The sequence below is a fragment of the Poromitra crassiceps genome, assembly GCF_964638095.1.
Source record: "Poromitra crassiceps genome assembly, chromosome: 7".
In the NCBI taxonomy this organism is placed as follows: domain Eukaryota; kingdom Metazoa; phylum Chordata; class Actinopteri; order Beryciformes; family Melamphaidae; genus Poromitra; species Poromitra crassiceps.
In genome coordinates, this window is record NC_139628.1 from 58,631,241 (window position 1) to 58,652,768 (window position 21,528).

The following is a 21,528-nucleotide window of genomic DNA, read 5'->3' on the forward strand; positions in this document are numbered from 1 at the left end:
AATAAAAAAAAGAATGATAATAAAATTAAAAGAGGCTTCTGAACGACACGGTATGTGCGGGCATAGATTTCATTTATAAAAAATAGCCTATTTTGTGGTCACATAGCCTATATTGTCAGCAGAGTCGCATATCTCCATATTTCATACAATGATGCTGGAAATATGAAGTTCAATCACATCATACAGGCCAAAAGCAACACTTGCAGCTGCAAAATGCAGGAGTAGCCTAGATATGAATCATCTTAATATGGGATCGCCTGTGTGCAGGTGATCCCATATTAAATTGCTTACATGTAGTAGGCTATTCCAGCATGTAAGCTATGACTATTTCAATTCCAACCCAACGTCAGTCTCAGCTCCGTTGCGCACACGGCACCGTGCGCTTTGGAGACGTTTATGTAACCTTTTTATGCCGGTTTAGTGATATTTCTCCACTCACTATTCAGCTGCAATCGATCAGCGGGATCAAACAACGTATCTAGGCTACTTGAGAGCACAAAAATGAATATATAAAAACATATTCCAAAGTGGTATAGGGCTTAATTAAAATAGCCAACAAGTGCAAGGCTTTAGTCCTTGATTAACATTAACATTGATTAACATTACTCATTCAACATTACAATTCGTGCTCCTTCCTAGATGGGAAACTCGTCCAGAAAGGGGTTGGCCATTTTTCCAAACTGCTGATTCGATTGGTTCGTGGGCGGTGTATCTAAGGTCTAATCTTATCCTTGCAACTTAACCTGCTGCGGACCAGGTTAAGTGTGAAGCATAAGTTGCTATGGAAATATATGTCGGTAAGAAGTTAACTTGCTTTGTAGTACGGCTAAACCAGGTTTAAACCTGAAGTTACCTCGCTAAACCACTAATCTTGCTTTGTAGTACAGGCCACAGGTTGAGACCGGTTGAGACCGAGACACACAGGAATGTTAATGATTTCCCACATGTCGTCACTAGGTGGTGCAGCTGAGTCGTTAACAATGACTCCACTGGTCGCTGACAGCTGACACAGCCAGGGCACTGCAGCTGCGCTCTTCAGGGGATATTTGACGAATCACTCAAAAGTATTTCAGCCTAAAACTATGGATGCTCTTTACAAATACCCAGTTTACATTGAGTGTCCCAGCCATGGTCCCAGCCTGGACGGAGAGCAGAAGAAGCGGATAGAACACTACTTCCAGGTTCGGCGCAGATCAGGTGGAGGGGAATGCGGACCGCTGACGAATGTAAACGATAAAGTTTATACCATCGCTTTTAGAGATCCAAACGGTAGGAAACTATGACTATCAAATAATGAACTTATTTATGGCTTGACTGTTGATTCCCCCCCCTTTATTATGCATGTATTTGTGTAAGTGAAAGTAGCCTCAAAAGTGAAAGCAGGTTTGCTTAAGATGATCACACGATCATTATTACATGTAGCCTAGGCTATTATTATTTTTTAAGAAAGGTGACAACATAGCCTATACAGGCTAGAGCTAATTAACAACTTAAAGACCTCTATTCAAACATTTTGACTCTTAAAGTAGGCTTCACATTAGGTTACACACAATTATGTAAACAGAAATATGACACTTTCACTTTCACTTTGCAAACAGGTCAAAATGAGGTAAGCTACTGTAGCTACAAGTTGCAGCATCATCATGCATGCACGCCCACAGGAGAATAGCTGGTGGGTGGGGGGGGGGGGGGGGGGGGTATGTTTTGTGTGAATCTGTATGTGTATGTATTGTTGTTGTTTTAGATGTTTGTAGTTTTTTGTATTTTTCTTTCTTTATGTAAAAAAAATCTATCAAAAAGGGCTCAAAAAAAGAATAGCATACTAAAACTCACAACAACTATTGTAGGAATATTATAGGTAGCCTATGATAGTGTTAATAGGAGATCAACAATAGGCTACAGTAGCCTAAGGTCGCTAATTTATTTACCAATGTTTTTGTTTATATGACTGCGCGATTCCTAGGGTGGGGGGACTCTGGACTGACAGACACCCCGCCCACCCACATAGGCGCCATCGTGCAACTGTGCGCCATCGGCTCATACCAGGAAGGATTTATTACATCACTGATGACATCATTCCTCGAGTGACTACTACACTAATGACATCACAATTGCTCGAGTGACATATCTGATGACATCATAATCGTGACTGACACCACCACCACAGACAGACACCATACACTTGATTAGGCTGCTACAGTATTATAATGATTAACATGACTATTAATGTTGTATTTAGATTTCTCTCTTGATTGAATTGTATTGTCCTGTTTGCTGCAGATCAGCAGAAAGTCCTGGAGAAGCGTGAGCATGTGTTGGAGTTAGCGGCTGGTCCTCTGGTGTTCACCGTCCAAGGAACCACCTCTTCCATCAACACCTCACCTCCCAGCCTGTCAGTTAGCCCAGACCTGACAGCTCCAGCACAGGTGAGACAGTCGAGACAGGTGTGCAAAAAATCAGGTGCTCAGTAAAGTAAAAGGTAAAGGTTGAACACTTTGACGAATGAAAAAATTGAGAGAGAAAAAGTTTGCAATCAGGTAATTTCATTTGTTATAGAAAATAATAAGTCAATAATTTAAATGAAGTGTACACAATATAAGCATATTACTGTATATGAGTGGAGTGGATCAGAAGAGAACATTATTCAAAGATATAAATCTAAATGATACAGTTTATGTAATTTTGGAACAATATGAAATGAATTGGTGACTATTTAAACAAACATTAAAACTAGAGCTAAAAATACAATAAAAAATAAATTGCAGTATGTGAGATTTAAAGAATTTTGCAGTGATTTGCTTTCAATATGCTTTCAATGCACTTTCAGATCAATAACCATTGAAAGCCACTGCCATGTGTTTGTCATTAATGAAAGAATATGTTTTCTTTATCCTTCTCCAACAGCAGAGCCACCTGTCCATTCTTCCGTCAACACTGCCACCCAGTGCTACAGAATATGAACTACAACTTGACAGTTACCTCCTCCGATACCTCAAAGAATGCCCCAGGGCTGGGAAGGAACTAGAGGAAGAACTCGCCTCTATGGCTTGCTCTGTACAGCTCCACCCAGAGGAGGGGAGGGCTTTGGTTATGATGAGCTTAGTCCAAACTGGGGCTGGAGTCCCAAGTAGGGATGGAGTCAAGGAATGTAAGGCTAAGGTAGATAAACTCTTTGAGCAGATTGAAGAACACCACATCTGCCACTTTGAGGTAGACCCACGCAAAATCAAACTTCTGCTTCGGTCTTGCAGCTCTAGTCAGGCCACAGATGAGGTGAGAGTTTACAGCCAGGTTGGCGTGGCTGTGCTGGTTGGGGAGCATTCCCAGGTCCGCGCCAGGTTGAGGGATGTGGAGGACTCATATGTCAAAGGTCAAGGGTCAGGTGTCAGTCAGAAGCAAACGACTACCCGTCGATTGGGCGAGGCCAAACTTCGCCTCCTCTGGAAGGAGATAGAGCACAGTCTAAGGTGCGATATCCCTGGAGTGAAGGTCACGCAGGGAGATCCAGGTCAGTTAGTTCTGGAAGGATCTGTGGAGGAGATCCGTAAGGCTCGAGACAGGGTCTCTGAGAAGGAGAGGTTGGTGTTAGAGAGAATGGTTTCTCACATGAGCCTCCATTTCTTGGCCTTCCTGAGAAACGTATACGGAGGTCCTGGGGTGCTTGGCAACTTGTTAGGGTTTGGTGGCATGGTGGAAATAGAGTTAGGAGACACAGAGCTACGTCTGTTCACCCTCACCTGTGATAAACTGGATGAAACAGAAAAGGCATTGGAAGGTGAGTTCAAGGATGTAAAGATTGACATCCCGAACTGCGCTGATGTACCATCTGAGCTTAGGGTGAAGCTTGAGGCCAAGGCAAATGAGATGAACCAAGGAAAACATAGGGCTGCGGTCAGGTTTGGCTCAGGTAGCAGGGTTTGCTTAGTGGGCCACACCAAAGATGTTGAGGAACTGAATGACATTATTTCACAGTTTATTTTGGACCAGTCTGGTGTAGAGGGCAGGGTTCTTCTCCCTTTCTCTGAGATAGGAGACTTCTTACCAGAATTGCTACAGCTGCATGGTTTTGACCATTCAGGGGTGACCTTCCATCCTGTGGCCTCATCCTCTAGCCCCATGGTGGTGCTGATAGGTCCATCCAGCAGAGTAACTCAGGTTAGGAACAGGCTGGGTCCATTTCTGGATTCCCTGGTTCGGGAGACAGTGACCATCGACCTGCCTGGGGCACTGCGCTTCTTCCAAAGATCCGCTGGGACCGAGATGCTCCAAAGTGTTGGCCATTCTCAGCAGTGTCTCATACAGCTTCAGGACCAACATAGAGAGAATTGGGCATTAGGTGCAGAATTGAGTAAAGGCGGCACAACAGTTGCCAGATACTGCCTTCATAGGGGGATGCAGGTGCTGGTGTGCATGGGTGACATCACCAAAGAGCACGCTGATGCCCTGGTGAACGCAGCCAATGAGGATCTGGATCATTGTGGGGGTGTTGCTGCTGCACTGAGTAAGGCGGGTGGTCCTCAAGTGCAGAAGGAGTGTAGAGTTCTCGTAAGGCAGACTGGTAAAATCCCTACAGGAGATGTGGTGGTGACCACAGGAGGGAACCTCAATTGCAAGAAACTGCTGCATGCCATTGGGCCTGTACAGGGGAAAGTGGGTGGCAGAGAGCGGGCCTTACTGCAAAAAGCTGTCCGGTCTTCTCTGGACTTAGCAGAGACCATGGAGTTCCAGTCCATAGCCATACCCTGCATCAGCTCAGGGATATTTGGCGTCCCCGTGACAGTGTGCACTGAGGCCATTGTGACTGCTGTGAAAGAGTTTGTGAGTGAGGGGCGGAGCTTGAATAAAGTAGTGTTGATCGATAACAGAAGAGAGGTGGTGAGGTTCATGCAGGAAACGTGTGACAGGCTTCTCCGAGGGATAAATACTGGGAACCCTACAACTGCAAGCAGGCAACACGGCTTCCAGATGGGCCCCGGTGCTGCTAACCCAGACCCAGTGAGAGGAGGTGCTGCTGGGTCTACCTCAGACCCAGTGAGAGGAGGTGCTGCTGGGTCTACCTCAGACCCAGTGAGAGGAGGATCTGCTGCTGGGTCTGCTGCCAACCATGTCCAGGTGGTGATTGTTCAGGGAATCATCGAGACCCAGGAGGTGAGAAACATGGCTTTTAGACTTTGAGAAAATTGTACATTTGTTGATTTCTTCTGTTAAAGGAGAATACCTGTGTCAATTAGAGCCCGTTTACTCTGTCTAGATTACATTTCCCTCAATCATTTTGCAATGCATGCAACACAGATTTTTTTTAACTTAATTTAAAATTGTGTGTCTGTGTCTGTGTGTGTGTGTGTGTGTGTGTGTGTGTGTGTGTGTATGTATGTATGTACTGCAGAGAAGTATACTGTAGTTACCACCACACTGTTAACCCCTCTCATCACTACATTGACTCTCCTCCCAGTTGGATGCCCTGGTCTCCCCTATGGTTGGCCATGATCCTCTGTCTACCCGTGTGGGCCACGCTTTGTCCAGTGTGGCTGGACCTCAGCTGGTTGCACGGTTTCATAAGGCAGCAGGAGGAGCAACACTTCCTGGTGATGAAGTCCTGGTGGAGGGTTTGCCTGGACTCCCGTGTGGCCGAGTGTTCTTCCTCAACCTCCTCCCTTGGGATAATAACCGACAAGGGACAGCAGTCCAGGTGACAGAATGTGTGTGAAAGAGAGTGTGTGAACAATGTGACACAACCCGATTCACCCTTTGCTAAGTCCCGCCTCGCTTGGTTACCGTTGCTATGGAAGGCAAGCTTTTGCACCCGGCACGTAAACATGGCATTCACAATGAGTCGAACCTGTCTTTGTTTGCTTAAAACAACAACAACAACAACAACAAATGTGTGCTAATCTATCGTAGCTAACACTAATGTTAGTTAGCATTACCTTGGAGCTGAGTCTCGCGTGGAGGCTAGTTGATCTGTTGATCCTCGTCGTGAGGTCTTCCGCACTGTTTTGAATCCATATCCGACATCTCTCCTCTTGCGTTTTGGGCTTCGGAAAAGGGAAACGACGTCCTCCTCTAAACGTTGAGGATATCTGGTGTCGGACTTGCAGGTCCCATATGCACACCGCTTCGGCATAGAGTGCCAAAGTCATGCCCTCTTCCGCATTCAGCATACGAACCAAGGGATTTTATCTGCCATTCATTTTCCATCTACATTTCGTAAAATTCGTATAAAAATTGTTTTACTTGGTCAAACCAAGTGACATATCACTCGTTGATTTTTTTCCTCTGTTTAATCTGTTTAATCTGTTTTTATTCATCTAAATATAAATATAGCTGAATCGTTTGGTTTGACCAAGTAAAACTATTTTTATACGAATTTTACGAAACATCTATGGAAAAATGAATGGCCAAAAATCCCTTGGTGCATATGTCTGACTGAGAAGAGGGTGTGACTTTGGCAGCTTCCCTGTGCTTAGTTCTGGTTGCTAACGTAGGATTGGACAGTGACCGTTCTGGGGAGAGACTTAGCGAAGGGTCAGTTTGTGAATTGTAAATAGTACTGCCCCCCTCTTACAGACTGGTCTTCTACAGCAGGGGTTCCCAACCTTTTTTGTGCCAAGGACCGGTAGATACATGGAAAAAAAAGTCACGGACCGGTTGTCAATTTTAATGGTTTTAGTTACATATATATTTACTCACCAGGTGGCGACAAAGGGTAAATAACAGCCTTTTGTGTTGTACTGTATGTACCTTATGTTCAGACCTTACAGTGGGCCAAATTCTTCCGGGTCCTTTTAACACTTCCGGCGGTCACGGCACAAAATAAGAGAGTTGTTTTTGGAGCGGACAGTGAAGGGGGTAAAATAAAGAACATAGCCTACTACTTTGAGCCGGTACACAGCAAGCAAGCGAGTATCCACTGTTAGCCAGGTCAGATAACGTTATCGTCGACAATGATGAGCACTTTCTTGTAAAACATACCTGGACTCCAACAAAGAAAGCTTCAGATAGTTTTCTCTCCTCTGAGTTGCGCTCGAGCCACTAACGCCAATAAGACCCGCAGACGTTAACGTAATTCCCTGGATTTCAAGACTTAACAAGCTAGTTACAGGGCGTTGCATTCTTAGACATTGCCGTTTGCTTTTATTTGGTATGTTACATACAATTGGCTAAATTATTAGTTAATTCAGAGTTAGATGATATTGGAGCAGCCAGCCATTTTATTTTATTTTATTTTTAGCCAGAAGTTTTGATACGGCCACACAACCGGGTCAAATGGGCGTGGCTACATAAGGTGAATACAGTATTTATGTTTTTGTTTGAACTACAAACATAAATAAACGTCAACTTGAAACTATGTTTCAACTACCACACACAGCCTATAATATTATAGCCTATGTTTATTCAATTTTTTTTTATTTTTTTTTGGACCGGCTCGTGGCCCGGTACCAAATGCGTTGCGGCCCGGTACTGGTCCGCGGCCCGGTGGTTGGGGACCAGTGTTCTACAGGATGTCGGACGATAATGTTGTCTTTTTCCAGCCTGAAGTGCACTTTGAAATTCCTTGAATTTTGTCCTTTTCCAGGCTCTGAGACAGGGCACCCGCAGAACCCTGGCCTCCTGTGAGAACAGAGGCTTCGGTTCTGTTGCTCTCCCTGCGCTCGGGACCGGCGCTGTTCTGCGCTTTCCTCCTAACATGGCAGCCAGGGTTGTGTTGGAAGAGATCCGTGCGTATGAACAGAACCGAGCCAGTCCAACGCCGTTTCTAGTCCGCATCATCATCCACCCCAATGATAAAGAATCTACTAAGGTAAAGAAAGTGACCATTGAGACACTTCGAGGTGCCTTGTGGTACAAACACTGAGTATATGTGTTTCACTGCACTTCATCCTGTGTCTGTACAGGCCTTCCAGTCTGCCCAGGGGACTTTACATCTTAGAGGATTCACAAACGATGCTCACCCCGACCAAAGTGGGTGTAGAAATATCTTTACAATGTGATGTTTGTTAGGGCCTGATTTGATCAATCAAATATTTCAAAAATAAATCTTAAACAATCCTTCATTGCAAATTTTCAATGAATGCTAAATGCTAAATGCTACACCAGGTTTGCTGAGATTATATTTGATCTGTTATTGCCTTTCTGCGTTCAGCGTCCTTCTACCGCCACGTCTCCTCGACCAACAATGTGGTCACAGCCATGCTGGGCGGAGTCAAGCTTCAGCTGGTCTGTGGTGACATCACTCATGAAACCACTGATGTCATTGTGAACACAACCGACTTCTCTACCAACTACTCAGGTACCGTTGCGTTGGCATTTGATTTAGGAGATACTTTTTTCAAGGCTACATTTCAAAATAAAACAAAATACAAAGAAAAACGTAATGGGCTGGTATGTTACAGTATGTTGTGTGAAGTGCAGGGAGTGTTGGTTAATGAGTGACATCTGAGTGAGGTTCAGCACTACCTGTATTCATATCTAAAAGGCCTTTATTGCTCCTGCTGATAGCAGTAAATCAGTTAGAGCAGGGTTTGTCAAACATACGGCCCGGGGGCCAGAACCGGCCCGCCAGACGGTCCAATCCGGCCCACATGGATGACTTTGCAAAGTGTGAAATTGCACTGAGAAGTCCTTCAATCCAATCGATGCACTTGTGAAAGCTAAGAGGTACCAGCTTTTACGAGCAAATTAAATATGAATTAGCCTGTTCATGTTTTCTGTATTCATCAAGTTCAATATTAATTAGCCTGTTCATGTGTTCTGTATTCATTACTAATGGGTGAAGTATTATTTTTGAATATACATATTATACAGTAGAGAATTGCGCAGTTGCTGTCAATTGTAATGCAGTTAGACAGTAGATTTGATCATTTGCTTGATGCTAGCTGAGATAACCCTATGTGAAAAGGTGTACCTGTAATTCTTTAGACTAAAATAAACTGGGGAGAATTTGGATGTGTTATTTATAGGTTATTATGCATCGATTTTCTTTGTCTGGCCCACTTGAGAGCATATTGGGTCGCATGTGGCCTGTGAACTCAAATGAGTTAGAGGCATTCATACATACCAGTGAGATGGTTCTGTACGATTCTGTTCTGTATGTTATCAGACCTCCCTCCCAACATACAGATCACTTTTACATCGACATCTACTGTATTTGGATGGGTGAGATTGTTGAGGAAAAATATTGACAACTAGTAACACATTCCATACTTACGCACATCTTCAGGTTGTCACATACAGGTCACATACAGGTCACATACAGGTCACATACAGGTCACATACAGGTCACTGAGGTCACATACAGGTCACTGAGGTCACATACAGGTCACATACAGGTCACATACAGTGCCCAAAGGGAAAATCTAAGACCTCTCATTGCACTCTATGCAAAGCTATGATTCTTTTTTCAAGATATAAACCTGCTTCAAAATGGTCAGAAATACAATCTCACTCTGTGCTTGTTTCGAAATATTTATTTTCATATTTGCATGTAAAATACAATGCAGTGATATATATCTGCAAAACGTCAATATTGGCTCCCATTGTTGCTGCTGTGATTTAGATGTATTTATCGAGGCGCGACACTGACAGGAAGTTGGATCCTAACTGTATATTCACTAAGTCACTGCTCCTCAGGTGTCTCCAAAGCCATCCTGACTGCAGCAGGGCCCGGTGTCCAGGCACAGTTGGCACAAGGTGGGTCTGAGACGTGAACTTCTCTGGAGGGGTTGGGATTAAAGTACAGTGTTTTGTCTGTGTCCATTGCATTTCTGGACTCATTTTCTCAGTTTGGTTGTGTCTCCCACATCTAATACAGATATCCACCTCTGTCTTCCTTCCTGGTTTCTGTCTTGTTAGTGGGCGTTCCAGCAGAGCTTCTGTGCACTACGGGAGCCGGGGACCTGGGCTGTAAAGAAATCCTTCATGCTGCTTTTAAGTGCGACACTCAGAGGATTCGCAGTCATTGTGGAAAGATATTGAAGTGGTGTGAAAGCAAAGGGTACGGCTCCGCAGCCTTCCCAGCCATCAATACTGGTCAGTACTGTGTCTGTACTGTACTGTGTCTATACTGTATGTACTGTGTCTGTACTGTGTCTGTACTGTACACATATATATATATATATATATATATATATATATATATATATATATATATATATATATATATATATATATGCTGTGTGTGTGTGTGTGTGTATTCCTAAGTGTTTAGTTTTTCTGCCCCAGGTGCAGCTGGTATGGACTCTGACACAGCGAGTAAAGCCATGCTGGATGGCATTGCATCAGCTGTGAGGGACTTGAATCTAAATTCCATCTCCCTCATCCGCATTGTCATCCTGCAGCAGCCCATCTTCCAGGCTTTCAGGTCAGGAACTCATCTGTTTCCAGCTGAAACAAACAGTAAAGGGCGAAAGGGAATCTGATATTACTAGAACCTCAATTCTCAATTTTGACCTATGAAAATCGGCAAAATATCTGGCTGTATATCACAGGGGAAAGTGAAAAGGCAGCGCCTGCCCGTCCCTCATTACCACCACTGAGGTGCCCTTGAGCAAGGCCCTTAACCCCAACTGCTCCAGTGGAGCTGATCAGTGGCCAGCAGATCAGACTGTGGTTGTACTGGTCAGCTTCCAGGTATGAATGTGTGTGTGAATGTGAACAGGGCACTCCTGAAAAAGAGAGCATTGCTCTCAGTGAGACTCCCCCTGTATAAATAAAGGTAAAAAAAAAAAAAAAAAAAAAAAAAAAACAGTGTGCGGCCTACAGTTTTATTTTGTTCTACCTGCCATGTTGTCCAGGTTTGTCACGTGCTGTCTTTTGCTGTTGTGGGTCATTCTTGAGAGTTTTATCAGCAGCAAATGAAATGTGCTTAGATTTTTTTACAGCAATAACATCTGTCTAACTTGCTGTTGTAACAGCAAAGAATGAACAACAACTTCTTGGGTGTTATCTTAGTTTACAGCAGGAACCGATGCAGGTGTACTCTGAGACGTTTTTCTCAAGTAGCACACATGTAATGCAAGTAGGCTATACAGCACAGCAGAGATGGGGACTTGGACTTAAGTCGCACACACATTGACTTGAGACTCGTCCTCAAGGCTTGACTTGGACTCCAGAATTGGGACTCGTGAAACATTATTTTATTTAAGGAAATAATATCAATGCTGATACTGTTAGGGTTAGGGTTAGGGTTAGATACTGTATGCAAAATAAATAGATGAAGGAGTGAGGATAATACCTGCTTTGAATTCCTTCATTTTAGTCCATAAGAGACTTGAGACTTGACTTGGACTTGTGACCAAAGACTTGAGACTTGACTTGGACTTGTGACCAAAGACTTGAGACTTGACTTGGACTTGCAAAAAATGACTTGGCAGAATCTCTGCGATACAAAATGCAGCGATCTTCATTTTGCATCTGGGCCATGACTGGTCCTTGACAGATTCAACAAAGGAACAGGAAACAGGCCGTTAACTGAATATACTCGTTAGTTCCTCTAAAGCAAAAGCACTTTATGGTGTAACAAAGTTCAGTTCTTTATGGCAGATTGCTGTCAATCAGGAGAATTTCAACAAGGTCCTTAGTTACCACAAGAGTTAGCACAGTTCCATCCTGGAATGATCAGTAAAGAGTGAGTGACAGTGTCTGTGACCAATCATATTGCTTGGTTAAAAGTACTGATACTAATAATTATTTTTTCGCAGATCAGCGCTGGACAGCCGCTTAGGACAGATGGCTCCCCGCCTCACCCTGAGAGGTTTCTTATAGTTTTGCCTCAAAATAGTGGAGCTGAAACCATCTTGAATTGCAATTTGATTCAAAATTGTATTAGAAAATGTGATTGTTAGTTTGCCCTCTGCCCTAGTTTATACCCTGCTGTATACCGTGCCCTGTTTATACCCTATAACCTGCAAATGATGCTTCTACGTTTGTGGACAAATATTGGGAAATGTTACAACATGTATCACATTCTCTTTTGCACCGTTTCCCTCCTACTTCAGAAAAAGCGAAACAAATACTCAAGAAGTTTACGTCTTCCAGTTCTCAAGGCTTGCATGCTGGTCTTGCAACACCACCTGACCTAACCATCATCTCCTGGAAGCCACCCCCAGCGGTGCTGTGCGTGGTGGCTTCTAGTTCCACGACCATCAGGACGGCCGAGAGGGATTTGGAGGCCAACTTGGAGAAGCTACTGACCGAGCGAGAGGTGGGCTGTCAGGAATTCTCCAGGCTCAACGTCATGGAGCTTGAGGCAGTGCAGGCGAAGGTCAGAACCTTAGAGGTGAGCCTGGAACCGAGGAGAGGTCAGAGCGAGGACAGAGCTAGAGCCGAGGCTGGGGCTGGAGGTCAGTCAGGGTCAGGGTCAGGGGGGGAGGCCTTCTACGTGCTGAGAGGCCTGGTGGAGGACGTCTTGAGCGTCTGCGAGTTTGTGAACAGAGCTGTCAGCAGAGCCCTTCATGGAGACCTGCAAGAGGCCTTGACCGCCTTCAGTGTCCAGTGGTCAATAGAGCAGGATGGAGGCTGGCAGGAGCTGAGTCTGCATGCCAACTACCTCCTGGAGCAAGCTCACGTCAACAGAGATGTGTGGGTGGAGGTGGACAGACCAGATCGGATCACGTTGAAAGTGAACCTGAAGAAACAAGAAGCCACAGACTGGGCCACAGGTCTCACCTACAAAGTGAAAAGAGACAAGACCGCAAGTACGACACACCTTGCTTTTTGACTCATACTTGGTAAACGCTAGGCTAGGATAAATCCACCATATTTAGTGGATTTCAAATTCAAATCACGGCTAGTTGAATCAGTACTCATTACGTTCACGTTTCAAGTTAAAACAATAGCGTTAAAATAATGTGTCTACTCTTTTAGCTTTGGAGTTGCCACAGCACTGGGAACCTATGGTTGGGGAAACCTGTAAGAAGTTTCAGTTGCAGCCTGACTCACCGGAGTACCAGCAGGTGGCACAGGGTTTCCTGAATACAGCTAAGCATAACATCCGCAAAGTAAGTGACACACACGCACACACACGCACGCACACACACACACACACGCACACGCACGCAAGCACGCACGCACGCACGCGCACGCACACACACACACACACACACACACACACACACACACACACACACACACACACACACACACACACGTATCATAATTACTTGCACGTTATTTCAACCTGGACTATTTGTGTGATCTCAGATTGAGCGTGTGCAGAACTTCTACCTGTGGCAGGCCTATGAGGTGTGCAAGCAGCGTATACTCGTGAAGAATGGCTCAGCAGAGCTTGGGGAGAAGATGCTGTACCATGGCTCAACAGCAGAGTCATGCCACTGCATTGAGAGGACCAAATTTGACAGGCGCTACACAGGAACTCACGGTAAAGTCCAAGTCTTACAGTCTTCAAAGACGTATGCCTCACTAGCTATAGGCAAGTTTTCTTTAAATATAGAAATACATCGCTCTTACAGTAAAGGTCAAAATCACAAGGTGGAGCTGTGATAAAGAAGCGTGTCTCATCCCCTCTAATTGAGATGTTGTAGATGTGGTGTTTTATTTTATTTTATTTTACCTTTATTTTACCAGGCGAGACAATTAAGAACAAAATTCTTATTTACAATGTTGCCTAAAGTTGCCTCGTGCAGCCAGCTACCCTGTGAGAGCCTCATTACTTTGGAGGTGTAGTTCATCGCCAGATTGCCGGACCTATAAACACATTTACTATCCTGTGAGGCGGAGCAACAGGACCCGTTGACTGTGTACATGTTTGCAAATGCAGATTTTTTTGTAGGATTTTTAGGATAGCTAAAACTGATGTCATTTTGCAACCGAGGGTTCTATAGGGTTTGGTCCATTATTATTATTATTATTTTTAGCTGTTTAAAAGATCTCTTGTCTCCTTAAAACAAGGTTATGAATTATGTTTGCGGGGGGAGATCCACCCTTTTTGGGACTTGTCTATGAGGCATTTCTTCCTTACATGGCTTGTGTGGATTTATCTGGGGACCTTTGAGACATCTTGTTTTACACAGAATGTGACCTTTAACCCATTGATACCTGATGCAGCATTTGCGTGTATATCCCTCATTTGTGTGTGTATCCCTTTAAGACCGCGAACTGCGTCAACGCGGTTCGCGGTCTTAAAGGGATACACACACAAATGCTGCATCAGGTATCAATGGGTTAAAGGTCTGGTCACATTGAGACAAAGTATTTTCTGTATTTACAGTATAACCTCATAACCTGTTCTCTTTTTCCTGCTGTCTTCTCTGATTGGGCCACAGGAGCAGTGCATGGGAAGGGAGTTTACTTTGCAGTGAACGCTGCGTATTCGGCCGGGTCTTTTTCCCCACCTGACGGGTCGGGCCTGAGGCGGCTGTACGTGGCTCGTGTCCTGACCGGCCGTTACACGCTTGGTAACGCCTCCATGGTAAACCCCCCTCCCCGCTCCACCTCTGACCCCACCGACTGCTTTGACAGTCTGGTGAACAACCAGCAATCGCCCTCCATGTTCGTCGTCTTCCACGATGACCAGGCTTACCCCGAATACCTCATCACCTTCACCTGAGGACACCTCATCACCTTCACCTGAGGACACCTCATCACCTTCACCTGAGGACACACTACTAAGAAATGTCAGTGATTTCATTCATGCACAAATTATATCACTGGTCCACACCTGAACTCAAATCAACTCTCAATAACTGTCAAAATAAAATAAATTAATGACTGATATGCTGCTGATGTAATGAAACAATTAACTGGTTGAAAATCGGCAGTGTTCTTTTAAGCAATTTTGTTCCTATATTTTTTCCTGACTTGCAATGTTCTTCTGATAAACCATACCTGAGTTGAAATGACATTTGATATATTTAAACGCTTTTAGTGTAATGATTCACATACTGTAGAATACAAAGTAAAATAATAACTCGTGATAACTGCTAATATGTGCAATTATTCTACTCATAAAACACATTTCCCAAAGACAGTTCTGTGAATGTTCATATAAATGTGTGTGTGTTTGGTGAGACAAAGACAATTTTCCACCCTGGTGGACAATAAAGTTATATTCAATTAAATTAAATTGTGATGTGTCACCCTGGGAATCCTTCCTAGTACGTTAAACTTTGCAGTGGCAATGTTGTGTTTATGGCGATTTTGCATGAAAGGAGCAAGTAGGGCACTGCCCCACCAGATGGCGCTGTGGTGCAATAAGCTCATTACATCAGACTGTTGTGGCAAATCATATTTTATATTTAATACAAAGTAGTGATTCAACTGTGAATTTGGTGTCTATAAATAAACTTTACTCACAATCCCTATAATGCTGTTTTGGAGTAATTTCCTTTTAGTGTGTGTGTGTGTGTGTGTGTGTGTGTGTGTGTGTTTCTGTGTGCTCGGCTCTGCATGTGGGGCAACATGATGGTGCTCTGACCCACCGTTGCCATAGAAACAACCACGTGACATGGCTGGTACCTGCCAATTTTTTATTGGGTAAAGGGGCAGAGATGCTGATGCCCCATGTCAGAGTCGTGTATATAGAAGAGTCACGGCACCTGCTCACAACCCAGGGACTTACTACTATACTAATGAACTTAACTTAACCTATCCTGTGTGCACAAAATTGTCAGACACCCCAAATACCTTTTTTTTTTTTTATATATTAATGTTTGTTTCTTAACTAGCCCCTGGCCTCCTGTCATCTTGCAAAAGTGGCCTCCGGGCAAAGCAAGTTGAGTATCCCTGTTGTAGGCTATATTTACAGGTAGCTCTAATTCAATTGGGTGTCACGTACCAATAAAGTCAGGACAAGAGCAACATGTACAGCTTCATATACGACTCCACACTTTGCAGGATAATATCAATAAGCTGCAGGACTCAAACCTAAACATGATTTGCGAACGATGCATATATTATGTATTTAAAGGATCCTGCTCAAATGTAAGCTGTACATTTCTGGCAAGAACGTTTTGAAAGATGCACAAAACCTTGGGGATTTCTGAATCAAAAAGTAGGCTACTATATTACTATACTTACGTTTACTTTCCACTTGTGTGCTTTCAATCTGAGTTTTTAACTGAAGGAGCATACATGTACAGTATGTTTCAGTAGGCTACTCTTCTCTCTATCATTATCATTATAAGGTTATTATAAGGTAAGGGTTTCCTCCCACATATGTGTACAGTAGTACTGTTCGGCGTGGGTATTTGGACTCTAGGGCAGAGACAGACCGAGACAAGATGTCAAGTTCACAAGTGCAATTTATTTGAATGGAGTTTGGTTCGCAAGGCAGAGTGAACGCCGAGGGCTGACCGGCATGAGGTCCAGGCCGGCACAGGCAGGGAACAGACAGGCAGCAGGTGTGGATTTGGAGCAGGCAGGCAGCAGGAGTCAGGGCAGGAGGAATCTCAACAGGAGACAGAAGTTAGGGTTGTTGTCCACAAAGAAACGGTTAGGCTAGGCTGGAGAGTTAGCAGGACATAAACTGACATGCTGTGAGTTTACAATCTGGCGCTGTGTTGGAGTCTGGGCCAGGTAAGAGAGCAGGTAATCAGGTGATGAGGAGTCTGGGCCGGGTAAGAGAGCAGGTAATCAGGTGATGAGGAGTCTGGGCCGGGGTAAGAGAGCAGGTAATCAGGTGATGAGGAGTCTGGGCCAGGTAAGAGAGCAGGTAATCAGGTGATGAGGAGTCTGGGCCGGGGTAAGAGAGCAGGTAATCAGGTGATGAGGAGTCTGGGCCAGGTAAGAGAGCAGGTAATCAGGTGATGAGGAGTCTGGGCCAGGTAAGAGAGCAGGTAATCAGGTGATGAGGAGTCTGGGCCAGGTAAGAGAGCAGGTAATCAGGTGATGAGGAGTCCGGGCCAGGTATATGAAGAGAGCAGGTAATCAGGTGATGAGGAGTCTGGGCCAGGTAAGAGAGCAGGTAATCAGGTGATGAGGAGTCCGGGCCAGGTATATGAAGAGAGCAGGTAATCAGGTGATGAGGAGTCTGGGCCAGGTAAGAGAGCAGGTAATCAGGTGATGAGGAGTCCGGGCCAGGTATATGAAGAGAGCAGGTAATCAGGTGATGAGGAGTCTGGGCCGGGGTAAGAGAGCAGGTAATCAGGTGATGAGGAGTCTGGGCCAGGTAAGAGAGCAGGTAATCAGGTGATGAGGAGTCTGGGCCGGGGTAAGAGAGCAGGTAATCAGGTGATGAGGAGTCCGGGCCAAGTAAGAGAGCAGGTAATCAGGTGATGAGGAGTCTGGGCCGGGGTAAGAGAGCAGGTAATCAGGTGATGAGGAGTCCGGGCCAAGTAAGAGAGCAGGTAATCAGGTGATGAGGAGTCCGGGCCAGGTAAGAGAGCAGGTAATCAGGTGATGAGGAGTCTGGGCCAGGTAAGAGAGCAGGTAATCAGGTGATGAGTGGCAGCTGTGGTAGCTTACACACCTGGCTCCAATCCTGCAATCCAGACACAAAGGGACGGGGAAGAGAAACTAGGAGGCAGAGGATGTTGATATAGGTATATATGATATAGGTATATATATATAGGTATGATGTCCGATAGTGTGCTATTATAGCCCTTTGAGCCTTTAATAATGAGCTATATCAATTCCACCACAACAGTAGCTTCAGTCAGTCATTGTCTGAGGTGCTGAGGCAAACGGAGCAGACAGGCCCGTACGTCCGTGATAGCCCCAGGCATCTTACCCATGTTCTCCCAGCGCTGAGTGCTGGGATAATAGCGATGGACCAGGCCAGACTCCCTGTAGTCCTCCTGGCAGTATCCTCCCAGGATGTAGATCTTGTCCTCCAGCACGGCTGAGGCGGCACCGACATGCGGCACAGACAGCGATGTGAAAGCGCTCCAGGAGTCGGCGGCCGGGTCGTACACCTCGCAAGCTCGTTGGTTGGTGTAGAACTTCCTCAGGTTACACACTCCACCTGCCACGTAAAGGTGGCCATGCAGGGCCTCCATGCAATGTTGGGCCCGGTCTTGGGCCATGTCTGCCAGGTGGGTGGTTCCTCTCTCTGGGTGGTACAGGAACATGGAGACCAGACACTCATACTTGCAGTTGAACCCTCCTGAGATGAAGATCTCTCCGTCTACGACTGTGACAGCCTGGCCGCTCAGAGACTGATCCAGGGGTTGGACATAGCTGAAATGAAAACAAGAAGAGGTGAGAAACAGGAAGGTGAAACTCTGAGCTCAGAGTTGACCTCGCTTATTTATTAGTGAAATAATAGAGTTTGTGCATGTTTTAAGGAGGCACTAGCTCTAATGTGGTCTATGAGTGTTTATTATATTTTGTGAAGTTTGAAAGACAGAAATTTCAAGATCTGGCAGTTGGTTTTGATCAACCACCCTTCAAAGCCCTGCAGATATGGTAGTTTTGTCCTGTGGGGCAGTAAAAAGTATTACTCATTTACTCACCCCTTTAAACATGATAAGATTCTTACATCAGATCAGACTGTATATAAATAGATCAGATTGTAGATCAGACTATAAATAGATCAGACTGTATATAGATCAGACTATATATAAATAGATCAGACTGTATATAGATCAGACTATATATAAATAGATCAGACTGTAGATCAGACTATATATAAATAGATCAGACTGTATATTATCAGACTATAAATAGACCAGGCTATATAAATACCGTAGATCAGACTGTATATATAAATAGCGACTTTCTAGGAAACAAAACATGAACAAGCGAACAGTAAACATGTTGTCCCCCACAAGATCCACCCATCAGGTATTTAGGTCTGGAGACAAGTGAACATGTTGAGCTGTGTAAAACACTTAAATGAGATCTTCATCATCTTTGTGTCAGGTCACCACTATCCTTCCTTACATTTCAATATTGCTACTTACATTCACCTAATTAGTTTTCATTATGTCTGAGGTCAATGTCAACTATCACATCCCACCTTTCTTGTCATTTTCCATCTCACCTCCAGCAGTCAGAGTGAGCGTTGTAGACCTCCACAGTCTCTACGTTGGTGTTGAGCTCCTTGTCTCCTCCAATGGCATAAAGGTGCTCCCCTCGCACCACCACCGCAAAGTTAGTTCTAAACTCCTGCATGTCAGCCAGCCGCTTCCAGCTGTCCTGCATGGGGTCAAATCTAGTGTGTGTGTGTGTGTGTGTGTGTGTGTGTGTGTGTGTGTGTGTGTGTGTGTGTGTGTGTGTGTGTGTGTGTGTGTGTGTGTGTGTGTGTGTGTGTGTGAGAGAGAGACAGCAAGAGGGACAGAAAAAGCAAGACTCCATGTGTGCATCTGTGTGACATCAGCATCATGAGATTATTTGTTCTTATTCACTCTTTTATTGCTCCTTATTTCAGAGGTTCTCAAAAGGGCTAAACTTAATTGTTTCCACGGTAACGTGCTTGACTTTTAAATGGATAGGTTTTTTAGATTAGAATGTAATCCATGAACCATTTTAGATTTAAAGCATAAAATATTTCTGTTGAGCTATGAAGATTTGCACACAAAAAAAGTTATAATTTTTATTTTCCTGAAAACTTTTCGCGGACCCCCTGGCAAAGTGCCACGGACCCCCATTTGAGAACCACTGCCTTATTTTACCTGTAGGCAGACTTCATAGTGTCCTCCTTAGTGTAGAAGTCGCCTCCTCCAACCACAAACAGTCTCCCTTCCATCACCGCAACCCCGTGCCTGAACTTGGGCTTTTCTGGCATCTCCCCTAGCCTCCGCCACTCCATCACCTTCACCAATCCTGTGCCGCTGCGTAGGGAGTTAGCAAACCACAGCTCCCTGCTTGGTATGCGCTGGCCTACGTCTGGGTTCAGCCGGTCTCCCCCGACCAGAACCAGGGCATCTTTGGGCCGTCTGACCCGACACGGGTCTTGGGCCCCTGGGAGGCTGAAAGAAAACTGTGTCAGTGCCGAGCCATAGAGCTCCACCTCTTTGTTTCCGCTGCACTCCATGCGCAGGCTGACGGCCCGGACTTCCCTGAACTCTCGAAAGGTCATGAGGGGAAAGCGGACGCCGGTCATCAGCGAGCCGGCTTGACTGAGCCTCTTCTCGGGATCAGCCTCCACCCAGGAGACCACGGCTCTGAACACAAACAACTCCGTGGGCACACACAGGCCGTCACAGAGGAGGAGGTCTATCAGCTTCTCAGCCGGGAGGTCCAGAAACTTAGCTGTGGCCGACACCTGCCAGAAGTTCCTCAGGACAAAGTCGTTGGCCTCCTCGAGGAGCTCCGACATCCCGTAGGCCTCGGCGAAAGACGCCACATCCAGGCAGGAGCTCGCGTCCATTTCCTGCTGCATGAAGTCGAGGCAAAGTGAGAGGGCGCTCTGGAACTGGAGCTGGAGGGCAGTGCAGGTGATCTCGAAGACACACTCCCAGCTGAGGGGGAGGGCCCCGCTGTAGGCACAGCCAATCAGCGGCGCTAACTCAGAAGCCAACAGGAAGGGGAGGGCCACAAGGGACTGACGGGATTCCCTCATCCCACATGTGAACATGCCCCGGAAGTAGTCGCTGCTTGCTGCCAGAATAACTCTATGGACTGGAAACAGATGAGAAATGCTCTTTACATGTGGTCTTTACATGTGGTCTTTACATGTGCTCTTTACATGTGCTCTTTACATGTGCTCTTTACATGTGCAGCTTTGACCACCTTAAATTGTCTTAAAACCTTTATTTATAAAATGCAGAATTTTAGAATGTACAATGCATTTGTCCTTAGACACAATGCTTACCATGAAGTGATGCCCCATCCACCTCCAACATCACATCACATCCCACTCGTTCCATCCACAGCTGTCTGATGGACTGCAGAGTGATCATCTGTTCTGCAGCAGAGATCTTCTTCTCTTCATTCTGATGATTCCCATGCTCTGGTGTCCTCTCCTCCTTGGCACAGAGATCCAGCATCCTGTGGACCCCGAGTGTTTGAGCAGCAGCCTTTATCTGGTCCACGGTGTCTCTGTTCAGAGCTAATGTGGCTCCGGTGTAGGCAAACTCCAGAACCGCTTGGAGCCCCACATGATCCACCTCAGGACCCAGAAGCATGGACCACTTATGGACTTCCACGTCCATTGCATCATCTTTCCTTTGCCTCAGTCTCTCCTGGATGAGGGAGCTGACAGCAGCCAGGACAGGCGAGTGTACGTCGAAGCTCCTCCCATCCTCAGTGCTCAGAGTCAGGTCGGTGAGGAGAGACAAATCCCTGAAGTCCTTCAAGGCCTTGAATACCTCTTTAAGATAGGTTTGGCTGCTGCATGTGTGAACCTTATAATCAAGTCCTTCATTCCCAGATGCCTCCTCCTGACTATTCATCTTGACCTCTAAGCCCTTCCGCTCAGCCCTCCCACTCACCAGCCCTATTCTGTTGTCGTTGAAGGCCACGATTCTTCTCAGCTCACGGTTGTCCTGTTCAATCCCTTCTCCTCCCTCTTCAATCACCCTCCTCCTCCTCTCCTTCTCTCTCCTCCATCGCTCTTCCCATTCCAATGGTAGGTAACGCCTTGTAAACTCCATGGCAGCTGGTAGACTCGACTTTCTCTTCGTATTC

General features: G+C 45.4%; 2 protein-coding genes across 2 annotated transcripts; one reads left to right on the forward strand and one right to left on the reverse strand.

The window, feature by feature from the left end:
• Positions 1-1,045: 1,045 nt before the first annotated feature.
• On the forward strand, positions 1,046-15,312 carry LOC310779743 (protein mono-ADP-ribosyltransferase PARP14-like). The gene is made up of 15 exons (XM_083640236.1): positions 1,046-1,269; positions 2,281-2,426; positions 2,905-5,148; positions 5,453-5,689; positions 7,577-7,801; positions 7,896-7,962; positions 8,144-8,290; positions 9,631-9,690; positions 9,853-10,029; positions 10,222-10,360; positions 11,700-11,752; positions 11,997-12,695; positions 12,865-12,998; positions 13,201-13,378; positions 14,283-15,312. Exons 1-15 carry the CDS (start codon positions 1,083-1,085, stop codon positions 14,564-14,566), a joined length of 4,977 nt encoding a protein of 1,658 aa, XP_083496362.1. The 5' UTR covers positions 1,046-1,082; the 3' UTR covers positions 14,567-15,312.
• Positions 15,313-17,615: 2,303 nt separating this feature from the next.
• Positions 17,616-21,494, reverse strand: LOC310779790 (kelch-like protein 33; the record flags this gene model as incomplete). Its single annotated transcript, XM_083640290.1, has 4 exons — positions 17,616-18,135; positions 18,941-19,111; positions 19,572-20,520; positions 20,714-21,494. 4 exons carry the CDS (start codon positions 21,492-21,494, stop codon positions 17,616-17,618), a joined length of 2,421 nt encoding a protein of 806 aa, XP_083496416.1.
• Between the last annotated feature and the right edge of the window lie 34 nt (positions 21,495-21,528).